General features: G+C 52.5%; 1 protein-coding gene across 1 annotated transcript; it reads right to left on the reverse strand.

Moving 5' to 3' along the window:
* Positions 1-3,481: 3,481 nt before the first annotated feature.
* LOC123427730 (F-box protein SKIP28-like) lies at positions 3,482-13,216 on the reverse strand. The gene is made up of 3 exons (XM_045111849.1): positions 12,854-13,216; positions 4,385-4,701; positions 3,482-3,950 (listed from the first exon to the last, which is right to left on the reverse strand). The coding sequence occupies exons 1-3, from the start codon at positions 13,199-13,201 to the stop codon at positions 3,659-3,661; spliced, it is 957 nt and encodes a 318-aa protein (XP_044967784.1). The 5' UTR covers positions 13,202-13,216; the 3' UTR covers positions 3,482-3,658.
* Positions 13,217-19,322: the final 6,106 nt, after the last annotated feature.

The raw sequence follows: 19,322 nt of genomic DNA on the forward strand, positions 1-19,322 counted from the left end.
TTTTTGTGAAAATTTTCTCATAAGTATAATCTAAGGTCAAGTTTATTTCACTAATATTTTTAGATTTTTCTGAATTTTTATTAAATTGCTATCTTTTTCATATAGAGTATAGAGTGTATATACATCGAGGAACCAAATGTTCCGTCCAGTTCGACACGCATTGTACATAGGATGCACACGGTGCCTGAAGCTCATTCTCTTAGCGCCACGAATCGGACTCGACTGCGTCTGGGTACGTCCGTAAATCCTTGAAATCAGGCAACTATCCTGCCTACTTAACAATAATAAATGGAAGGAAAAAACTTCCCCCCACACGCGCATCGCTCCTGGCGGTGGCTTGGGCGAAACCCTAGCCGCAGCCGTCGCTGCCCCTTCCCTGCTTCCTTCTCCCTCACCGTCGTGGGAGGAAGACGGCGGGCTAAGCCTGGCCGATACACGACAGCGGCGAGGCGTTTCCTCGCCCTGCAGTGCGCTCTCGGGGCAGGGGAGTTCGGCCCTTCCGTGGCCTCTCGCGGCGTGGCATCGGCGGCGCCGATGGGCCTCTTTCGCATCGCTGGATGGCTCTCCTCCGGCAGGTCTCGGCGGGTTGGCGGCCCCCTTTTCCTCCTATGCGAACTCGTGTGTGTGCTCGTCGTTGGATGTGGCGGGTTCCCAGACCAGGCCATCTTCGGCCGGTTCTAGCCCCGTTGGGGGCTGCCCAGGCTGGGGGCGTCGTGGTGTGCGCCGGCCATGCTCTAGAGGTATACGGTTGCCGGGGCGGCGGCCCCGGATTTGGTGGTGCCGGCTTCGGCCAGGTGGATGTGCGTCTGGTCATGGTGGATTGTGGGATCCCGTGGTCAGAATGAGGTAAGCCTCAGCAATTGGTGGTTGGTGGGCGGCGGCGGATGTTCGGCGTAGCTCCGCGAGAAATCTTTGCTCCGATCTTTCTTGGAAGCATTATGGTGGTGCCGGCAACGGCAACGCCCGCGGGTGTCGTATTTTAATTTCTTGGAAGCGTCGTCGTGGAGCCGGCAACGGCGTCTCCCGCGGGTGTTGTTATCCTTCTTGGAAGCGTCCTCATGGAGGTGTGCTACTCCCCCCATGACCTGAGCTCCGGAGGGAAACCTCGGATCCCGCGGATCGGGCTATGGAGGCGTCATTGCGTCCTTTTCCTCCTTTGGGGCATTGCCTCGGAGCCGGCTACGACTGGGAGACTAGTGTATTGCGGCATCTTCGCCGTGGATGGCGACATTTTTGCCGCGTGGTTTGCTGAGGTGGGGCGTTGGTTACTGTTTGGCAACGATGATGGCGTTGAGAGGAGCTCGGGTCGCAACATGGACATTCATAGTCGGTTCTTTCCTGCCTGTCCGAGGTGGTCTTTCGTAGGTTGCTTGGTTGCTTGAAGTCGAAGCTGCGGTGGAGCGGAGTCCAAACGGTGACGATGACCAGCGCTTGGTGGTCGTTTGCGAAGGGCACGGCCGGCGCTATATTTCCCTTGTGATATTCGTCGTCAAGGTCGGAACTGTCGGCTGCTAGCCCGTGCGGTCATCCGGTGGCATGTGCCGACGTGGTTTCTTTGCAGCTATTTGTGGGATGGCTTTGATGTTGGAGCTCGATGGTGAAAATGGAATCGTTCATTCGAGGCAACCGGTGATGACGACGACGCTTGCGACTCCGCGACGGATGTCTTCTTTGCAGCTTTGGGTCGCATGTCGGTGACCAGGTTGACCGGTGATGTCCGTGTCATATGGGTTATTTATTGTATCGATTTTAGCCTTATTTGTTGCCAATTAACCGGGCAATTGTCTTCTTTTTAATCAATGAAAATGGCAAAAAAATTGTCTTATTTAAAAAATAAAATTGGGAGTACCAGCATTAGGCTTCCTCGTTTGCAATCTTTGCTTGCGGCATGTCGTCTTCCTTCGAGTTTGCGTCTGGGTCCGTCCGTAAATCGGACTTCCTTCGAATCCGAACTCGGCAGCCATTCGGCCTACTACCATCGATAAAAGGACTCCCCTGGCATTTGCGAGACACAAAAAAGTAAGCGCTTGCTGCATCTGCCGCAGGATCCCTCCTCCCTCCTTCGCTCCCATCTGTAGAAGCGATCTTGCTTGCGGCATGGCGTGCGTCGCTGCCCCATCCTCCTTTGCTCCCTCCTTCGCTCCCATCAGTCGCAGGATCCCACTCGCGCCTCGGCCCAGCTTGTCGGCGTCATCTCCTCCGTTCCATCCGAGCCGCATCATGGTGAGGTGGGAAGCTCCTCCGGCGGGGTGGTTGAAGATCAACTTCGACGGATCCGTCTACCACGACGGGTCCGGCCGGGCAAGCATCGGCGGCGCCATCCGCGACTGCAACGGCCACGTCCTCGTCGCCTTCGCCGAGCCGACCGAGCACTCGACGGTGGGGATAGTGGAGGCGCGAGCGCTCATCCACGGGCTGCGGCTCGCGATGGGTTTCTTCCGCGGCGGCCTGGTGGTGGAAGGCGACGACCAGGTGCTGGTGGAGCTCCTGACCGGCAAGGAGACGCAGACGCGGATACCGCTGGCGATGCAGCAGGAGATCATCGAGCTGCTCGAGCACTTCTCGACGTGCCAGGTGCAGCACATATACCGCGAGGGCAACCAGGTCGCCCACGTTCTCTGCAAAGAAGCGTATCAGCGGCCGGGAGTGTGGAAGAGCGGGATCGTGCCGCACGCCGTCTGGGAGAAGGTGCTGGATGACATGCATGGCGTGGCGCACGAGCGGATCTGCAAGAAGAAGAAGCTGTGGTAGCTAGCCTCGAAGATGGGTGTCTACAGGCCGGCTGGTGCAAGAGCGTGGTTGGGGAGGAGGTGCTGGCTTCATCGGCGCGGTGGTGTCTACTGGCCGGCTGGTGCAAACTAATCCTTTGTTTGTAGTTATAGATTCGGTCATGTCACGAGGTAGCGTACACTTTTTTTGTATTACCTCGTTGTACGTTTCAGCAAGATGTTCACTGTTGAAGCAGCTGTGGAAGCGCTTACAGCAGTAACATCGATCGCTGTGGCTACTTTGTGCTATGTAAGCGCTTACAGTAAAAGATATAATTCATTCATTCACTCTGATTTCTTCAAGTAGATGCGCATGAGTGCTAGCAATCTTTCCACTTGTAGATATGTACACTACTTCGTTTGTAACACCTTCCTCTCACTCCAGAGCTGTGGTACACTACTTCAAGATATGTACTCTACTTCCGTAGTGGTAGTTATCAACGAAAATTTGTAAAGTGGTGGTCTTTTGGAACCCTAACCTCAATTGTAGTGATTCTATGATATTTAGTCACTCGTGAGACATGTCTAAGTACCATAAATGCCTTTTGCATGCATATTCTAATCGGCTAAATCTTCAGTGAAGGTGAATAATGATGTCATCATTCAATTATAATAATGTTCAAAATGCCTGCAAAATTAAGGCATCCATTGCCATACGTATGTCAGTTGTGGCCATTGGACTGTCAACTCACACAACCAGTTGCACGAGTCCATGAAAATATGCAGCACCTTCATTGGACTGTCAATTATAATTCAGCGTCATGATACGTTCAGCTAGTGTTCTATTGCTCGAAGCGTTGGGTAAAATCCAACGGCGAATGTTAGTACAGAATTATTAGCAAGTACCTCAAGTATTTTTGCAGTTAAAAAGAGGGGTGGAAAGCTCACTTCTAATAGTCCTCTTCCTGACTCTCGTGCGATGCACCGAGCTCTTTGCAACGCTGGCATGAGAACTGGCCAGGCACCGACAAAGTGACCATCAAATTTTCATGCCTCTCACAGTAAGGCCGATTGCATGTGCTGCATTTAGGGACCGTAAGCCAACAATCCAAGCACATAAGATCTGAACAAGCAAGATCAGCCTCGTCTAGATCCTCCGAACTGATACATCCACCACATTTTTCGCATCTAGGAAAGCAGAAGTAGCAGCCTCGACACCGCCACAAGCTGTCCCTCACTTTCCTGAAATATAACCAAATTGTCAATACGGAGGTGAACAAACCTTAATCGCTTCAGGTCAAATTCATTAGACCTGAAGAAATACAAGGATGCCTAAATGTTTGCATCAGTTGTTCTCGAGACAAGAGCAACAAAACAGGTAACAGAACTAAGTTGATTTCATGTAGCCCATAGTGCAAATAAATGAGTTTCGGGGCCATAACTTAAAAGGCTATTCATAAAAAAAGACATGACCAAGTCAGCTGTTCCACAACCACAGGAGAGCAAAATGGCGAGCAATATCTATGAGCACTGATTCTTGTGACCATCACAAATCAAAGATGAATCTTGAACAAGCAGAATGGATAAGGAATCAAGCAATGACAATTAGTTAAACTGCTAAGGCCATTCCCAAAGAGAAGATCTCGTGGGGATCTAGAGGATCAGAGGTTGCATACCTACAGTCATCCCTCGTACAATCAAACACAAGCCTGACGTTAGCACACACTGGGCAAACATCAACATCAATAGGGCGTTCATCATTGCTGTTCAGAGCTTCACGGGCTCTATGGTTGTAGAAAAGTGGGATTCCATCTTGTTGCCCTTGTGGGTTACCTTTGCATATGAGAGACATGATAATATCAAGATGATGCTTACTCATCCTGCTAATACCATCGAGTCGGAGACGACTTATATTTCCCTTCTGTTCGTGCAGAAGCTGAACAATTTTCACCACCCCATCACCAGTCAAGCCTGTGCATGCAGGCACATAAATCTGCAAGTTAAGAGTAAGTTAGATTAAATGCATTTAGAGGTACGTGCAGCTACTGCACAGGAGGAAGTGAGCAAAAGCCCTTGGTAATAGTATAGTGATAATATAATCATCATAGAGTTTCTGTCACGTGCATATAACCATGATTCTATCATCCAGAGATAACAAATTAGCAATCAAGCAAATATAGAAGCTGTAAATGCTGGAGTTCATCATGATCAATAACCAGAGGTTAAGATGGCGTGAAGGTTCCATATTAGTGATCAATTCAGAAAAGTATTTCTCATTTTTACTTGTCAAAAAAATCATTGCAAAAAATCAAAAGGGGCAACTAAACAAGCCCATTAGTGTTCCATATGAAGTTGGGATCAATTACCATGATTCTGAAATTAAAATGCTCCACACTAGTGTTATGACCGGCGTGACTTATAGCAAGAGGAGGTTCAATGGGCCCGTTTAGTTAAGGGCTTAGCCCAAGTTATCTTAGTTTAAGTTAGGGGCTTAGCCCAAGTTATCTTAGTTTAAGTTAGGGGCTTAGCCCAAGTTTCCTTATTTCTATTACCTTACAGCTTATATAAACAAGTTGTAAGACACCTTTTGAAATTAAGCAATAAGACAATTCTATTGCCCGGCTCCCAGAGGAGCCGAAACCCTAACCCTAGCCACCGCCACCTCTACTCTCGCCGCCGCCTCCTCCCTGCGCCGAGACGGCGCCGTCGCGTCGGCCGCGGCGCCCTCGTCTACTCCAACCTCCCTCCTACCCTTATAACCTAAGGCAGAGGGCCGGTAGAACCCTAGTTTCTACCAGTTTGGTATCACGAGACTCTGGTTCGATCATGTCATCACCGCCGCCCGCCTCCACCGTTGCGCCGTCGTTCCCCACCACCACTCCGATGATCACCACGTCCGGCGGCCCGCACCTGCCCACGCCGCCTCCTGCCGTCCTCACCCCGGAAGAGCTGACCAGCGCGATCCACGACCTGGCTACCGCCGTCCAGGGCATCCGGCTATTCCTGGCCGCGCCCTACGGACCGCACCCGGCCGTGCCACCACCAGCCAGCGCCGGCCCGTCTTGGCCGCCCTGGCAGCAGCCGCCGATGGCGGCAGCCGCCGCTAGCGGCAACCTCCGCGCTGGCCTGGCCGATGCAGCCACCACTGCAGCTGCCTCCGCCACCCTCGGTGGGGCCACGGCAGCCGACCCTACAGCTGCCGCCGCCGACTCCCACCACCACAGGACCGGGCCCGACCGCCGCGCCGGGGGTGCCGCTCCACCAGCTTCGGTTCCCCCCCTTCCCGTCGCCGCTACCGGCCTGGGTGACCAAGTCATCACAGCCGGTCTACACGACGGCCTCGGCGCCGCCGCACACCCAGTACGGAGGGCCCTCCAGCTTCACCGTTCCCGACGGGTACCCGGCGCAGACCCCTCCACTGCTCCGCGCCGTCGCGTTTCGCCAAACTAGACTTCGCCACCTACGACGGCACCGAGGACCCCCTGAACTGGCTCAACCAGTGTGACCAGTTTTTCCGGGGCCAACGGACACTGGCGTCGGAACGCACCTGGCTCGCTTCGTATCACCTCCGAGGCGCCGCACAGACGTGGTACTACGCTCTGGAACGGGACGAGGGCGGCATGCCCCCTTGGGAGCGTTTCCGCGAGCTCTGCCTCCTGCGCTTCGGGCCCCCGATCCAAGGGAGCCGACTGGCAGAGCTCTGCCGCCTTCCCTGCACCTCCACGGTGCAGGACTTCGCCGACCGCTTCCAGGCCCTGGCGTGTCGCGCGCCCGGCGTGTCGGCTCGTCAGCGGGCCGAGCTCTTTGTGGGCGGACTGGCGGATCACATCCGCGTGGACGTCGAGCTCCGCGGACCGCAGGACCTCCAGACGGCCATGTATTACGCCCGAGCCTTCGAGCGCCGCATGCAGGCCCTTCAGCGGGCGGCTCCGGCTCGCGGCGCCCGACAGCCAGGTCGGCCGGCCCAGGCAGCACCATCTCCAGGGCAGCCGCCCCTGGGCCCGATGGCGGTCCCCGCTCCGGCCGCGCCACGAGCCTTCCGCCGACTCACCCCGGCCGAGCAGCTCGAGCGTCGTCGCCAGGGGCTTTGCTATAACTGCGACGAACCATACGTCCCAGGCCATGTATGCCCGCGCCTCTTCTACTTGGAGGCGGCCAACTACGTCGAGGAGGACACCGCCACCGACGGGCCCGGCGACATGCCCGGCCCAGTTGCGGTTGACGCCGCCCCGGCGCCTGCTTCGGCGACGGCTCTTGTTGTATCCTTGCACGCGCTCGCGGGCATCCGAGACGAGCGGACTATGCTCTTGCCGGTGATGATCAACGGCGAGCGCCTGGTGGCCCTCCTGGATACGGGCTCCACACATGCTCCACACATAACTTCCTACCCGAGTCGACGATGCGCCGCTTAGCGCTCCAGCCAACGGGCGGGGAGCAACTTCGGGTCACCGTGGGTAACGATGGCCACCTTTGGTGCCATGGGATCGCCCGGGACGTGCATGTCACCATCGGCGACGAGCACTTCACCATCACGTGCGCCGGCATTGATCTGGGTTGCTTCGACTTCATCCTCGGCGTCGACTTCGTGCGGACCCTCGGCCCCATTCTCTGGGACTTCAACGCCATGACGCTGACTTTCTGGCGCCTGGGTCGCCGCATCTAGTGGGTGGGCGTGGGTGGCGCCTCCCCAGCGACGCCACAGCTTCAGTTGGCCGCGACTGACACAGGGCCTGAGCACCCCCTGTTGGATCATCTCTTGCAGCAACTCCGCGACCTCTTCGACGAGCCTCAGGGCCTTCCGCCAGCCCGGGCGTATGACCACCGCATTCATCTCCTACCGGGAACGGCGCCGGTTGCGGTGCGCCCCTACCGCTACCCCTAGTTGCAGAAGGACGAGCTGGAGCGGCAGTGCACACTCATGCTCGCTTTGGGCATTATCTGGATCTCCACGTCGCCGTTTTCGGCGCCGGTCCTCCTCGACCGCAAGTCGGATGGCACGTGGCGTTTCTGCATCGACTACCGTGCCTTGAACACCCTGACGCTCAAGGACAAATTTCCTATCCCAATCGTCGATGAGCTTTTGGACGAGCTACATGGGGCGCGCTTCTTCACCAAGCTCGACCTCCGTTCGGGCTACCACTAGGTGCGGATGCATCCGGACGATACCGCGAAGACGGCGTTTCGGATTCATCACGGCCACTTTGAGTTCTTGGTGATGCCATTTGGCCTCTCCAACGCTCCGGCAACCTTTCAGGCCTTGATGAACGACGTCCTCCGCCCCTACTTGCGTCGGTTTGTGCTCGTTTTCTTTGATGACATTCTTATCTACAACGCTTCTTGGGCAGAGCACCTTCAGCACATCGCCATCGTCTTCAACGAGCTTCGAGCGCATCATCTTCATCTTAAGCGCTCGAAGTGCTCGTTCGGCATGCCTTCAGTCGCCTACCTCGGCCATGTCATCTCAGCCGAGGGTGTGGCTATGGACGCCGACAAGGTGGCGGCGGTTGCTGGTCTGGCCGACACCGCACTCGCCACGGGCTCTCCGCGGCTTCCTCGGCCTCGCGGTGTACTACCGGATATTTATCCGGGAGTTCAGCCTCATCGCGTCCCCGCTCACGCGCCTGTTGCGACGCGGCGCCTTCGCCTGGGATGCAGAGGCCACGGAGGCGTTCGAGGCCCTCAAGGAGGCCCTCACGATGGTCCCGTCCTTCAGATGCCCAATTTCGACCAGCCATTCATGGTGGACTGCGACGCCTCCGGTGTGGGGTTCGGCGTCGTCCTACATCAGGGCGACGGGCCGCTTGCGTTCTTCAGCAGGCCTTTTGCCGCACGCCATCATAAGCTCGCGCCCTATGAGAGGGAGCTCATTGGCTTGGTGCAGGCCGTCCGCCGCTGGCGCCCGTATCTTTGGGGAGGTCCTTCCGGATTCGCATGGATCACTACAACCTCGAATTCTTATTGGATCAAAGGTTGTCCTCCATTCCCCAGCACCAGTGGATCAGCAAGATTTTTGGCTTCAACTTCACCGTGGAGTATCGTCCGGGTCGCCTTAACACCGTGGCCGACGCCCTATCCCGCCGCGACGCCAACCACGACTCGGACACCGGCGACTCCGACGGGGCGGCTCTCTGCATCCGCTCGGGGCCCTCATTCGCCCTCCTTGACGACATCCGCAGGGCCACCTCCGACGCACCGAACGCTCAGCTTCTTCGGCAGCGCCTCGCAGCCGACAACCTGGCCAAGCCGTGGCGCTGGGCGGATGGGTTGCTCCTACATGGGCGTCGCCTCTTTGTGCCGGATCACGGCGATCTGCGTCACCAGGTCCTGCTGCTGGCCCACTCGGACGGCCATGAGGGTGTGCAGAAGACCCTCCACCGTCTCCGCGCTGATTTCTGCATCCCCGGTGATCGGGCCTTGGTCCGGGACTGGGTACGGTCTTGTGTTACGTGCCAGCGCAACAAGACGGAGACAATGCGTCCGGCTGGGCTGCTGCAGCCCTTGGAGGTGCCCTCCCAAGTCTGGGCCGATATCTCCATGGACTTCATCGAGGGCCTCCCAAAGGTGGGCGGCAAGTCCGTTATCCTCACGGTGGTCGACCGCTTCTCCAAGTACGCCCACTTCATCGCGCTCGGCCATCCCTACACGGCCGCCTCCGTGGCTCGTGCCTTCTTCGACGGAATTGTCCGTCTCCACGGGTTTCCGGCTTCGATCGTCAGCGACCGGGACCCGGTGTTCATGGGGCATGTCTGGCGTGATCTCTTCCGCCTGGCGGGCGTGAAGCTCCGGCTGAGTACGGCCTTCCACCCTCAGACGGATGGCCAGTCCGAGGTGGTGAACAAGGTGATCGCCATGTATTTGCGTTGTGTTACAGGTGACCGTCCCCGTGCATGGGTGGATTGGCAGGCATATGCGGAGTACTGCTACAACAACTCTTATCACTCCGCCCTGCGCACCACGCCGTTCGAGGTGGTCTATGGCCGACCACCCCCGCCTATCCTGCCGGTTGACCCTGAGACGGCTCGGACTGAGGCGGCGGGCGACCTGCTTCGCAGCCGGAACGAGATGCTTGCAGAGGTGCGCCAACGCCTTCTCCAGGCTCAGCAGCTGTCCAAGCGCTACTACGACGATCATCACCGCGACGCAGAGTTTGCGGTGGGCAACTGGGTGTGGCTACGCCTCCTTCACCGCTCCACGCAGTCCCTGGACCCGCGCGCTAAGCGCAAGCTGGGCCCTCGCTACGCAGGGCCATTTTCTGTGGTGGAGCGCATAGGCAAGGTGGCCTACCGCCTGCAGCTTCCGGCCGGGGCCCGCATCCATGACGTGTTCCATGTGGGGTTGCTGAAGCCCTTCCATGGAGAACCGCCGGCAGCAACACCGGTGCTACCTCCGACGGACGACTCCTTCCAGGACCGGCAAAGGTGTTGCAGGTCCAGCTACGTCGCGGAGTGTGGCACTTGTTGATCCAGTGGCAAGGTCTTCCGGAGGAGGATGCCACTTGGGAGCAGCTTGACGAGTTCCGCCAACATTTTCCAGACTTCCAGCTCGAGGACGAGCTGTTTGCGCAGGCGGGGAGAGATGTTATGACCGGCGTGATTTATAGCCGGAGGAGGTCCAATGGGTCCGTTTAGTTAAGGGCTTAGCCCAAGTTATCTTAGTTAAGTTAGGGGCTTAGCCCAAGTTTCCTTATTTCTATTACCATAGAGCTTATATAAACAAGTTGTAAGACACCTTTTGGAATTAAGCAATAAGACAATTTTATTGTCCGGCTCCCAGAGGAGTCGGAACCCTAACCCTAGCCACCGCCTCCTCTACTCTCGCCGCCGCCTCCTCCCTGCGCCGAGACGGCGCCGTCGCGTCGGCCGCGGCACCCTCGTCTCCTCCAACCTCCCTCCTACCCTTATAACCTAAGGCAGAGGGCCGGTAGAACCCTAGTTTCTACCAACTAGTAACTCAAAACTGATTCCCGGCATGTTACTAGGGAGAATCTTTTTCTGATGGAACTTTTGGTATTTGGGGAGTGCTTACGGTTTGGTTTGAAAAGGAAAGCAATGTATACCAGTAATAGATAGTTTCAGTTGAAAAACAAAAATATATCTAAATAAATTTCATGTATGCCTGACTGGCTAACCCTCTCCGTTTTGGAAGTTAGATGTGTCAATTGGCAAACTGACCATGCTAATTTTACCCCTGGATCGATAATACTACACTTAAGTAATCCACAAGTTTCTGAACTGAGGATCTGTTGTTAAAAAAAGCAATACAGCCAAGCAGGTTAACAATTTAATATTCCCAGCAAAGCAGCCAGAATGAAGGTAGCATCAGATATTATTTGCAAACAATGCAGTGGTCTAAGCGTTACCGCAATTTGTAGCCAAGAATAAAAAAACATTTCCAGTGCAATGTACTGTATAAGAAAATACATATCCCAGAATATCTATCAAGGATCCAATCACTGCATACAATTATATGTATTAATGTCAATATTGATTCTACCCCTAAGGCCCTAACCCCAGTCACTATCACCATGAGCCAAGGCAAGCCAAAAAAAAGCAGTAAGAAATTCCACTCCCAGGGAAAGTGAGGGAGAGAGATCCAACCGGATTTGTAACCTCATACTATATAATATAAAAACCCTATACCGAACCCTTCAGTGATTCTGCATCTGCAGCTGTTTCATACCAATGAAGTTGTGTGATTTAAGAAATGGCAAAAGGACATGACTAAGTACCAGCGCCACATCCTAACTCTACAATGCAGTGCTACCCCAATCTGTTCTCTCTCAATCCACTAATCCTACTGACGATCTTTTTTGTTCACGTGAAGTCTTCTTGTCAATGCCGTCATTAAGAAAAAAAAACTCACATTAGCTAGACATTGCCGGTAAAAATTTCTTCACGTCATTATGCCATGATAGTTCTGAAGTTGAAGTGACTGAGTACTAACTATTGCCATGTTCTACACTGTCAAAGCATTTATAGCATATGTATCAGGGGATGCCTAGCTATGTGTTCTTTTATTGTCGATAGGTACAACATTTTGCCTAGCTCAAGTAACAACAACTAATCAACTGAACTATCATCTTTTCTATGGTGCATGTGATAAGGTTTACACAGGCATCCCAACCAGCCTAAAATTAATCATATACAGCAAAGAACAAGCTTAGTTTCTTAGTCAACATCATGTCCAAGTTCGTACCAGTAAAATGTACTCTGTCTCTCGGGTTCCTTGCAAAAAGTGGTATGTGTTTATTCCTAGTTGATACTCCATACATATCATGGGCTCTGTCTCTCAAGTTCACTAGGATCATATGAGCTTATCTATCTGTGTTGTTGAGTCGAACTAGTTCACAGAGTATGAGGAGTCACGTAAGTAGTCTATAGGAACAGCAGGTAAGTTATGGCCGACCTGCAGGCAAGACAAGATCAGGAGCAGCTTGATGAGTCTGATCACAACTCTACACAAGCAGAGATCAACTCCGATTCAGCAAGCAGCAGCTGAGGTGTCCGGGCGAAGGAAACAGAGGTTAAATAGAAAATACAATCTGTGTCCTTGCCCAGTATAGATAGAGTACTTGTACTACTGGTCAAATGAGTCCTAGGCATATATGCTATAAAAGCATACCCATTGTATCATTGAGGACAAGCAGTAAGAGAAGTCTCTCTTCTCATATGCTTTCTCAACCCAATCTAGTTCTCTAGTTTCTCAATCTCCTGCTGCCTACCCACACTGACCACGGCGCGTACTCAACATTGCGGGCCCCAGCCTCCGGTGAACAAACCGTACAACCTCTGGAGAAAAGCACACATCTACTGGCAATGGTTTATTTGTCATAGCATTCACATCTCACGGCTTAAATTGTTCCACTACATGATCCAATAGCTGTAATTCAGCAGGTGATGTGGTTCAATGAGGAGTCTGCACTAGGGTCAATTCCAGTTCTACAATAAATAAAGAAGGATTGCATCCTAGCTTTCGCATTCTAGCCATGGAAACATGAGCTGAGCTGTTGAACCACCAAGCCAGGCATAACAACAAACACTGCGCGCGCGCCACCGACTCCCCACCCAAGAATGCAACTCATTCACCAACTCAGAATCTCACACAGTTCAAGAGGAAACAACCACGCGCCGGAAACCACCCGATACCTCGGTGACGCTGGGATTGCGCTCGACGACGCGGAGCAGGCCGGCGTCGGAAACGTGGACGCACCCGGAAAGGCGGAGAGACCGCAGCGTCCCCTCCGCCCTCGCGGTCAGCTTGAGGAGGACGTCGTCGGTCACCCGGCCGCTGAGCGGCGGCTCTACCGCGACGCGGCGCCACAGGAGGGGGTCCCCCGCGACGGCCTCGCCGAGGAGGCGGCATACGCGCAAGCAGGCTAGCAGCTCGGGCAGCCGCATGTAGCCCAGGGCGAAGAACAGTGCCGCGTGCGGCTCGCCGGGCGGCGGGGCCGGTGGCGGCGGGGGCGTTGAGGCGGTCGCCGTGGTCGGAAGCATTGTGCGGCCTGTGGTGACTTCACTGACTGGATGCCGTGAGATACGACGAGGAGGAAACACCGACCGAAGAGGAAATCAAATGTGAGTTTGGTTCGTCCGAATTTGTCCGTTTGGTTGGCTAAAATTGCATCAACTCTGGAAAAAAAACGACTATAGCTAGGACATGTTTGAGACTGCTCTACTTTTTAAAATTCAGCTCTGCTTTAGAAAAGACAAACCAAACGGGATAGCTCCAAGCTATGCCGTTCAAAAAAAACTAGAATCTGGAGTAGAACTTTAAAAAAGAGGGTGATCTGCGCCGGCGCGCCGGCCCAGATTTTCGGCCGGCCGCGCGCGGGCCGCAGGATCCACCGACCCCGCGCCGTCCGCATCGTTGGATCTGCATGCAACATTTTTCTTCTTATGCAGCAAAATTTCAATGTCATGCAGCAATTTTTTCAACGGTTGCAACAAAAAACAAATTTTGTAGCAAAAAAAATGTCTACCTGGTCGTAGCAAAAAATGAAGCTGATGGTACATGGTAGCAAAAGTCAAACGTCGGTTGTAACAAAAATTTACGTGACGTGTATGTAACTTTTTAGTGAACGGTTGCAGCAAAACATGATGCCGGTTGTAGCAAAAATTAACACGGTTGTAGCAAAAGGTAAAAAAAACATCGATTGTAACAAAAAATTCGACGAACTAGAGTTGCAACCAAACGTATATGCAACTTTTTTACTCAGACAAAATATAGTAAAAAACGCTTGCAGCAAAAATGACGCAGGTTGCAACATATTTAGACGAAAAATGTTGCATCCATTGACCGGAGAAGCGCGTGGATGGGAAAAATGTTGCAAAGGCCCGCGCGCGACAGGGGGCGACCGGCGCGTCGGTTCGGCCGACGCGCGGGTGGGAAACGATTCCCTTCAAAAAACTCTAAAAGCTGGAGTTGGGGGGAAATTACCCACCACTGCCACCAGTAAGTGGATACCCCTTCATTTCTTTTCCCTCAACCAATCAAATAGATTCTTTTTACCAGATTTTTTATTTTTGAAGCTGGAGCTAGATAAAAGCCAAACATTTTTTTAATAATGCTATAGCTTCTGTATAAGACTGGTTTAAAGTGAATTTAATGAAGTAAAGTTGATTTTGATATATTGAAGCAGTCCTAAAGAGCTCCTTATGTTGCTAGAGAAAAATGTAAGCTGAATTTTTAGTCGTTCGATATAAATTCAACGGCCCCTGTAGCTTACTCCGCTAGCCCTTCTTCCACCCATCTAGCGGCTGATTGCGGCGCTCGCCCGTGCCTCGTGCCACGGTATATTGCTCCTACTTGATCTTTTCTCTAGGCCCTTCTTTCATGGTAAATGCTTTCATCCGGCGAGCGCGGTCCGCGCGCGTCTCGCTGGCAGCCATGTAATTTTTTTTTATCCGATTTGCTGCAACCACGTTTAATTTTGCTTCAAACGTTTGTCATTTTTGCTATATTTTGTTTATTTAAAAAGTTGCATCCACGGTTGGTTACAACTCGAGTTCGTTGAATTTTTGCTATAATCGACGTTTGACTTTTGTTACAACCGTGTTAATTTTTGCTACAACTGGCATCATTTTTTGATGCAACCGTTTACTAAAAAAGTTGCATACACGTTCATATTTGCTACAACCGGCGTTCGACTTTTGCTACCACGCATCATCAGCTTCGTTTTTTGCTACGATTACGTACATATATTTTTTGCTATAATTATTTTTTTTTTGTAACTGTTGACGAAAATTGCTGCATCGCGCCGAAATTTCCTACATCGAGGAAAAATGTTGCATGAATAGATATAACGGTCCCCTCGCAGATCTGACGATCGCGCTGCGAGCGTTCGCGCCGACGCGCCGACGCGTAGTACTGCCCTTCTTTCATCCACGACCACCGCTTTTATCCTTTTCTTCAGCACCGCCAACCCATCCCACACCTCCGAACCATCAAGTTTTGGACTCCCATCTATCACGTTGTTGTCGTTGTTGCATATTCTTCGAATCCAGTTCGCTTCGGGCTCAATTTAGTCGGTGACACCACGCCTTGTTGTCGCTCATCGTGGCGCCCTCGAGCTCGGCCTTGGAGATCTGCCTCACCTCCCATTCTTCTCCCAGAAAACCGAGGCACGTGGAGACGATGATGTATCCCAAAATTCACACCCTTGCGGATGCTAATCTCCATTTGGAGCGGTGTGGAGGCATAATGCTTCCCAAGAAGCCACTAGGGCCACCGCAATCTCCTCACGCCCTCGCACAATGTAAGATGCAGTGATTCCACTAAGGGACCCTTAAGGGCGGGCACCGAACCCGTACAAATGGCAACCCTTGGGGGCTGTCACCGAACCGGTACACTTTGGCAACCCTTGGGGACGGTCACCGGTACATGTACAAATTACTCGGGGCAATCTCCACAACCTAATTGGAGACCCTGATGCTTGCCTGGAGCGTTACACCATAATGATTGAGCTCCGAGACATCACCAAGCTTCTAGGACGCCAAAGCGCCCAAGATGAACAAGCTCTAGGGTACCAAGCACCCAAGAGTAATAAGCTTCTTAAACTTCACTTCCACGTATCACCGTGGAGAACTCAAAACTATGAACCAAATGCAATGGCAAGGGCACACGGAGTGCCCAAGTCCTTCTATCCCAAATCCCACCACAACAACTAATGCTATGGAAGAAGAACGGAGAAGAACACGAAGAACTCCAAGATCTAGATCCAAGGGGTTCCCCTCACACAGAGTAGAAAGTGTGAAAGGATCAATATGGTTGACTAGAGGGGGGGTGAATAGACAACGACCATTTTTTAATTAATCTTAACAGGTTAAGGTAAACACCATATAGGTTCACAAATATTACGACAATGAGGTGAACCCTAATGGAGCTAACAACGAGAGCTATTAAGACAAGTAAGATATAGTCAACAATATAAGCAATCACAAAGTAAAGGTTAGAGATAACCACAAGTGGAACCGATGGAGACGAGGATGTGTTACCGAAGTTCCTTCCCAAGTACGTCTCCGTTGGAGCGGTGTGGAGGCACAATGCTCCCCAATAAGCCACTAAGGCCACTGTATTCTCCTCACGCCCTCGCACGATGCAAGGTACCGTGATTCCACTATAGGTGCCCTTGAAGGCGGCGACCGAACCTTTACAAACAAGGTTGGGGCAAACTCCACACAAAGCTTGGAGGCTCCCAACTAGACCACGAAGCTTCACCACAATGGAATATGGCTTCGAGGTGACCTCAACCGTCTAGGATGCTCAAACACCCAAGAGTAACAAGATCCGCAAGGGATTGGTGGGGGAATCAACTTTTCTCTTGGTGGAAGTGTGAATCTAGGCCTTCTCAACCAATCCCTAAAGAATCAACAAGTTTGATTGGCTAGGGAGAGAGATCGGGCACTTTTGAGCTTAGGGAGCAACAATGGAGCTTGGGGAGGTAAGAGATAAGGTTCCACAGCTAGAAGAACCCTTTATATAGTGGGGGAAAAAATCCAACCGTTTTCCCACTCTCTGCCCGAGCTCCAGCGGTACTACCGCTAGCTCCAGCGGTACTACCGCTGGCACTCCAGCGGTACTACCGCTGACCAGGGGCGGTACTACCGCTGACTGCAGCAGTACTACCGCTGGCATTCCAGCGGTACTACCGCTGGCCCCAGCGATACTACCGTTGGGCCCCTGGTAGTGCAAAAGCACTACCACCGCCAAGAAAGTCTTCGCAAAAAGGTCCGTCCACGAACAACCGCTAGGCAGGCGGTACTAAGCTCCTGGAGCGGTACTACCGCTGACCAGGGGCGGTACTACCGCCAGCCAGCGGTACTACCGCTGGGGACCATTTTGCAAGGAGGAAAGAAACACAGTGGTGGTGGCCGCTCCAAAGATGAAGGTAAGGGAGAATATGTGAAGTGTGCGCGTGCAAAGATAGATTCCACCCAAACCTTTACACTACGGATCCCCTCTTAATAGTACGACTTTCCTATGACTCAAATAAAGAGAATCGTAGAGAACGCCGTGCTTCCTTTCCATGAATGAGGAGGCGAGTCGTCTTGTGCCGTTGACGTGTGTTATCTGAAACCTTAACACACACAGTTAGTCCTTTACGGTACTGTCATCAATCACCAAAATTACTTAGGCATAAACTATGCCCCAACAATCTCCCCCTTTTTGATGGATTGATGACAATACCGGATTTGCACAGAGAATAATATGAGAACAAAAAGATAGAGATATATGACAATACGGGGCATATGACTCACATCATATGATGGAAATAAATCTCACATAAGTTCATGTCTCACAAACGATAGCAAACTAGAAGCAAACCAAGTTCAAAGCAAACCACGAAAGAAAGCAAAGCAAAACAAAGTTCGACTATGAAAGCAAATCCAGCTCCTAGACTCTCTCCCCCTTTGGCACAAGACACCAAAAAGGGGCACACCTAACGCCATAGGTGGTCACTCCTCATCCTCAGCATTGCCAGACTCGTCGGTACCCTCCTGATCGTCCTGCTCCTCCTCTGCCTCTTCATCGCCAGACCACTCGTAACCTTGAGCCTGCATCCAAGCAGCCTCTGGAGTGATGTCGTCCTCTGATCCGCTGGAGATGTCCACATCAAGAGTCCTGAGAACACGCTTGTGCCTCTGGTGGCTCTCCTTCTGAGCCACGTGCGTCTGGTACTGACCCTTAGCCTGCATACAGAATAGAGTCTTCATCTTATCCTGCAGTTTGATGGCCCAAGATGGCATGGCAGAAGAGCGGGACTGAGAGGCGGTTCCTTTGTCAGCAGCAGTCTCTGTGTCAGTATCCATGTGCTGAGAGGAAGTTGACAGGTTGGCCCATTTATCCTTGACGTGAAGCTTGATCGGGCCGTGCACAATGTAGTCAGACTGAGCGTAGAGCACCTCCTCCGGAAAAGTATCTTGCCACTTCTGACAAATATAAGCGAACAGATAGGGCCTGTAGATGGGAACCTTACGCATGATGATGCAGTTCCAGAGCTCCGTGAACATCACATCAAAGATATCAAGAGGGGCAGACTCCTTAGTCATAGCCTCCTCACAAAGCAGCAACATCTCAGCCAAAGAGCCATGAACCTCGTCGAAGTTACCAATGCGAGGGAAGAGGGTGTTGCGAAGGATCCGATGCGTGATGTTGAGATGCTTGGGGAGCACACCCTTCCTCACATAGAGTTGCTGTAATCTGTCCTTTGCGGGGGGCCTATCGGTGGGGGCTGCAGCATGAGGACGCGACCCAAGTGGAGTGTCAGCTCCCTGGAAGTCAACCTTGAGGAATGTCATGAATTCACGCCAGGAACCGGTCATCTTCTGAGTCCCAGTCATCCATATCATAGAGCGCTCTTCATCAGAAGAGAAGTGGACCGTGACATAGAACTGAGCAACAGCAGTGGGGTCAAAATCTGTCTTGAAAGTGATGATGTCCTTGATGCCCAGTTTGTCAATCAGAGAGAGGGCATCACCAAAATAGTCCAGGTTCCGCTGAAGATGAGCTAGGTCAATCCACTGAACGGGGACATAGTTCTTCTTGAATTGCATGACAATATCACGGTAGATCCTACACTGATCCTTTGCCCAAACATGGTCAACATTCTTGATCACAGCCTTCTCTTTGAGATAATGGTTCTGAGTGCGAAACTGCAGAAAGTCCTTGGAGGGCATTGTTCGGACATTGATCCCCTTATCCTTGTGCGCGGTCTTCTTGAAGGACTGCTTTTTGGGTTGCAGACCTGAAGTGGCAGACCCCTCTGGAGCTTCTGGGTTGCGATAGTGCTTTGACTGCGTGTCCCGTGGGGGGTTCGAACGGCGAGAACCACCTGTGACACAAAACACACAGCGAAAAGAAGCGACAAAAAGAGTCAAGGCAAGGAACTAGAAAAATCAGAAAAATAAACACTCATTGCCAAGCACATAAAAAAAATGCAGAGTGAATCCTCCCAGCGGTAGTATCGCTACCCCTGGCGGTAGTACCGCTGGGGGTCCTAGCGGTAGTACCGCTACCCATGGCGGTAGTACCGCTGGGGTTTGACTTTCAGATCTGACAGATAAAAATAGACCTCATGCATAGGGCTACATGATTTTTACGAGGGGCATAGGCTAT

This window comes from Hordeum vulgare, chromosome 2H, assembly GCF_904849725.1.
Source record: "Hordeum vulgare subsp. vulgare chromosome 2H, MorexV3_pseudomolecules_assembly, whole genome shotgun sequence".
NCBI classification, from domain to species: Eukaryota; Viridiplantae; Streptophyta; class Magnoliopsida; order Poales; family Poaceae; genus Hordeum; species Hordeum vulgare.

What these genes read in the sequence shown, in the direction of transcription:
- LOC123427730 (XM_045111849.1), bottom strand. Translation starts at nt 13,201, where the DNA reads ATGCTTCCGACCACGGCGACCGCCTCAACGCCCCCGCCGCCACCGGCC. An exon ending in GCAATCCCAGCGTCACCGAG is followed by an intron (nt 4,702 to 12,853) that starts GTATCGGGTGGT and finishes CTTAACTTGCAG; the next exon opens with ATTTATGTGCCTGCATGCAC. An exon ending in TGTACGAGGGATGACTGTAG is followed by an intron (nt 3,951 to 4,384) that starts GTATGCAACCTC and finishes GTTATATTTCAG; the next exon opens with GAAAGTGAGGGACAGCTTGT.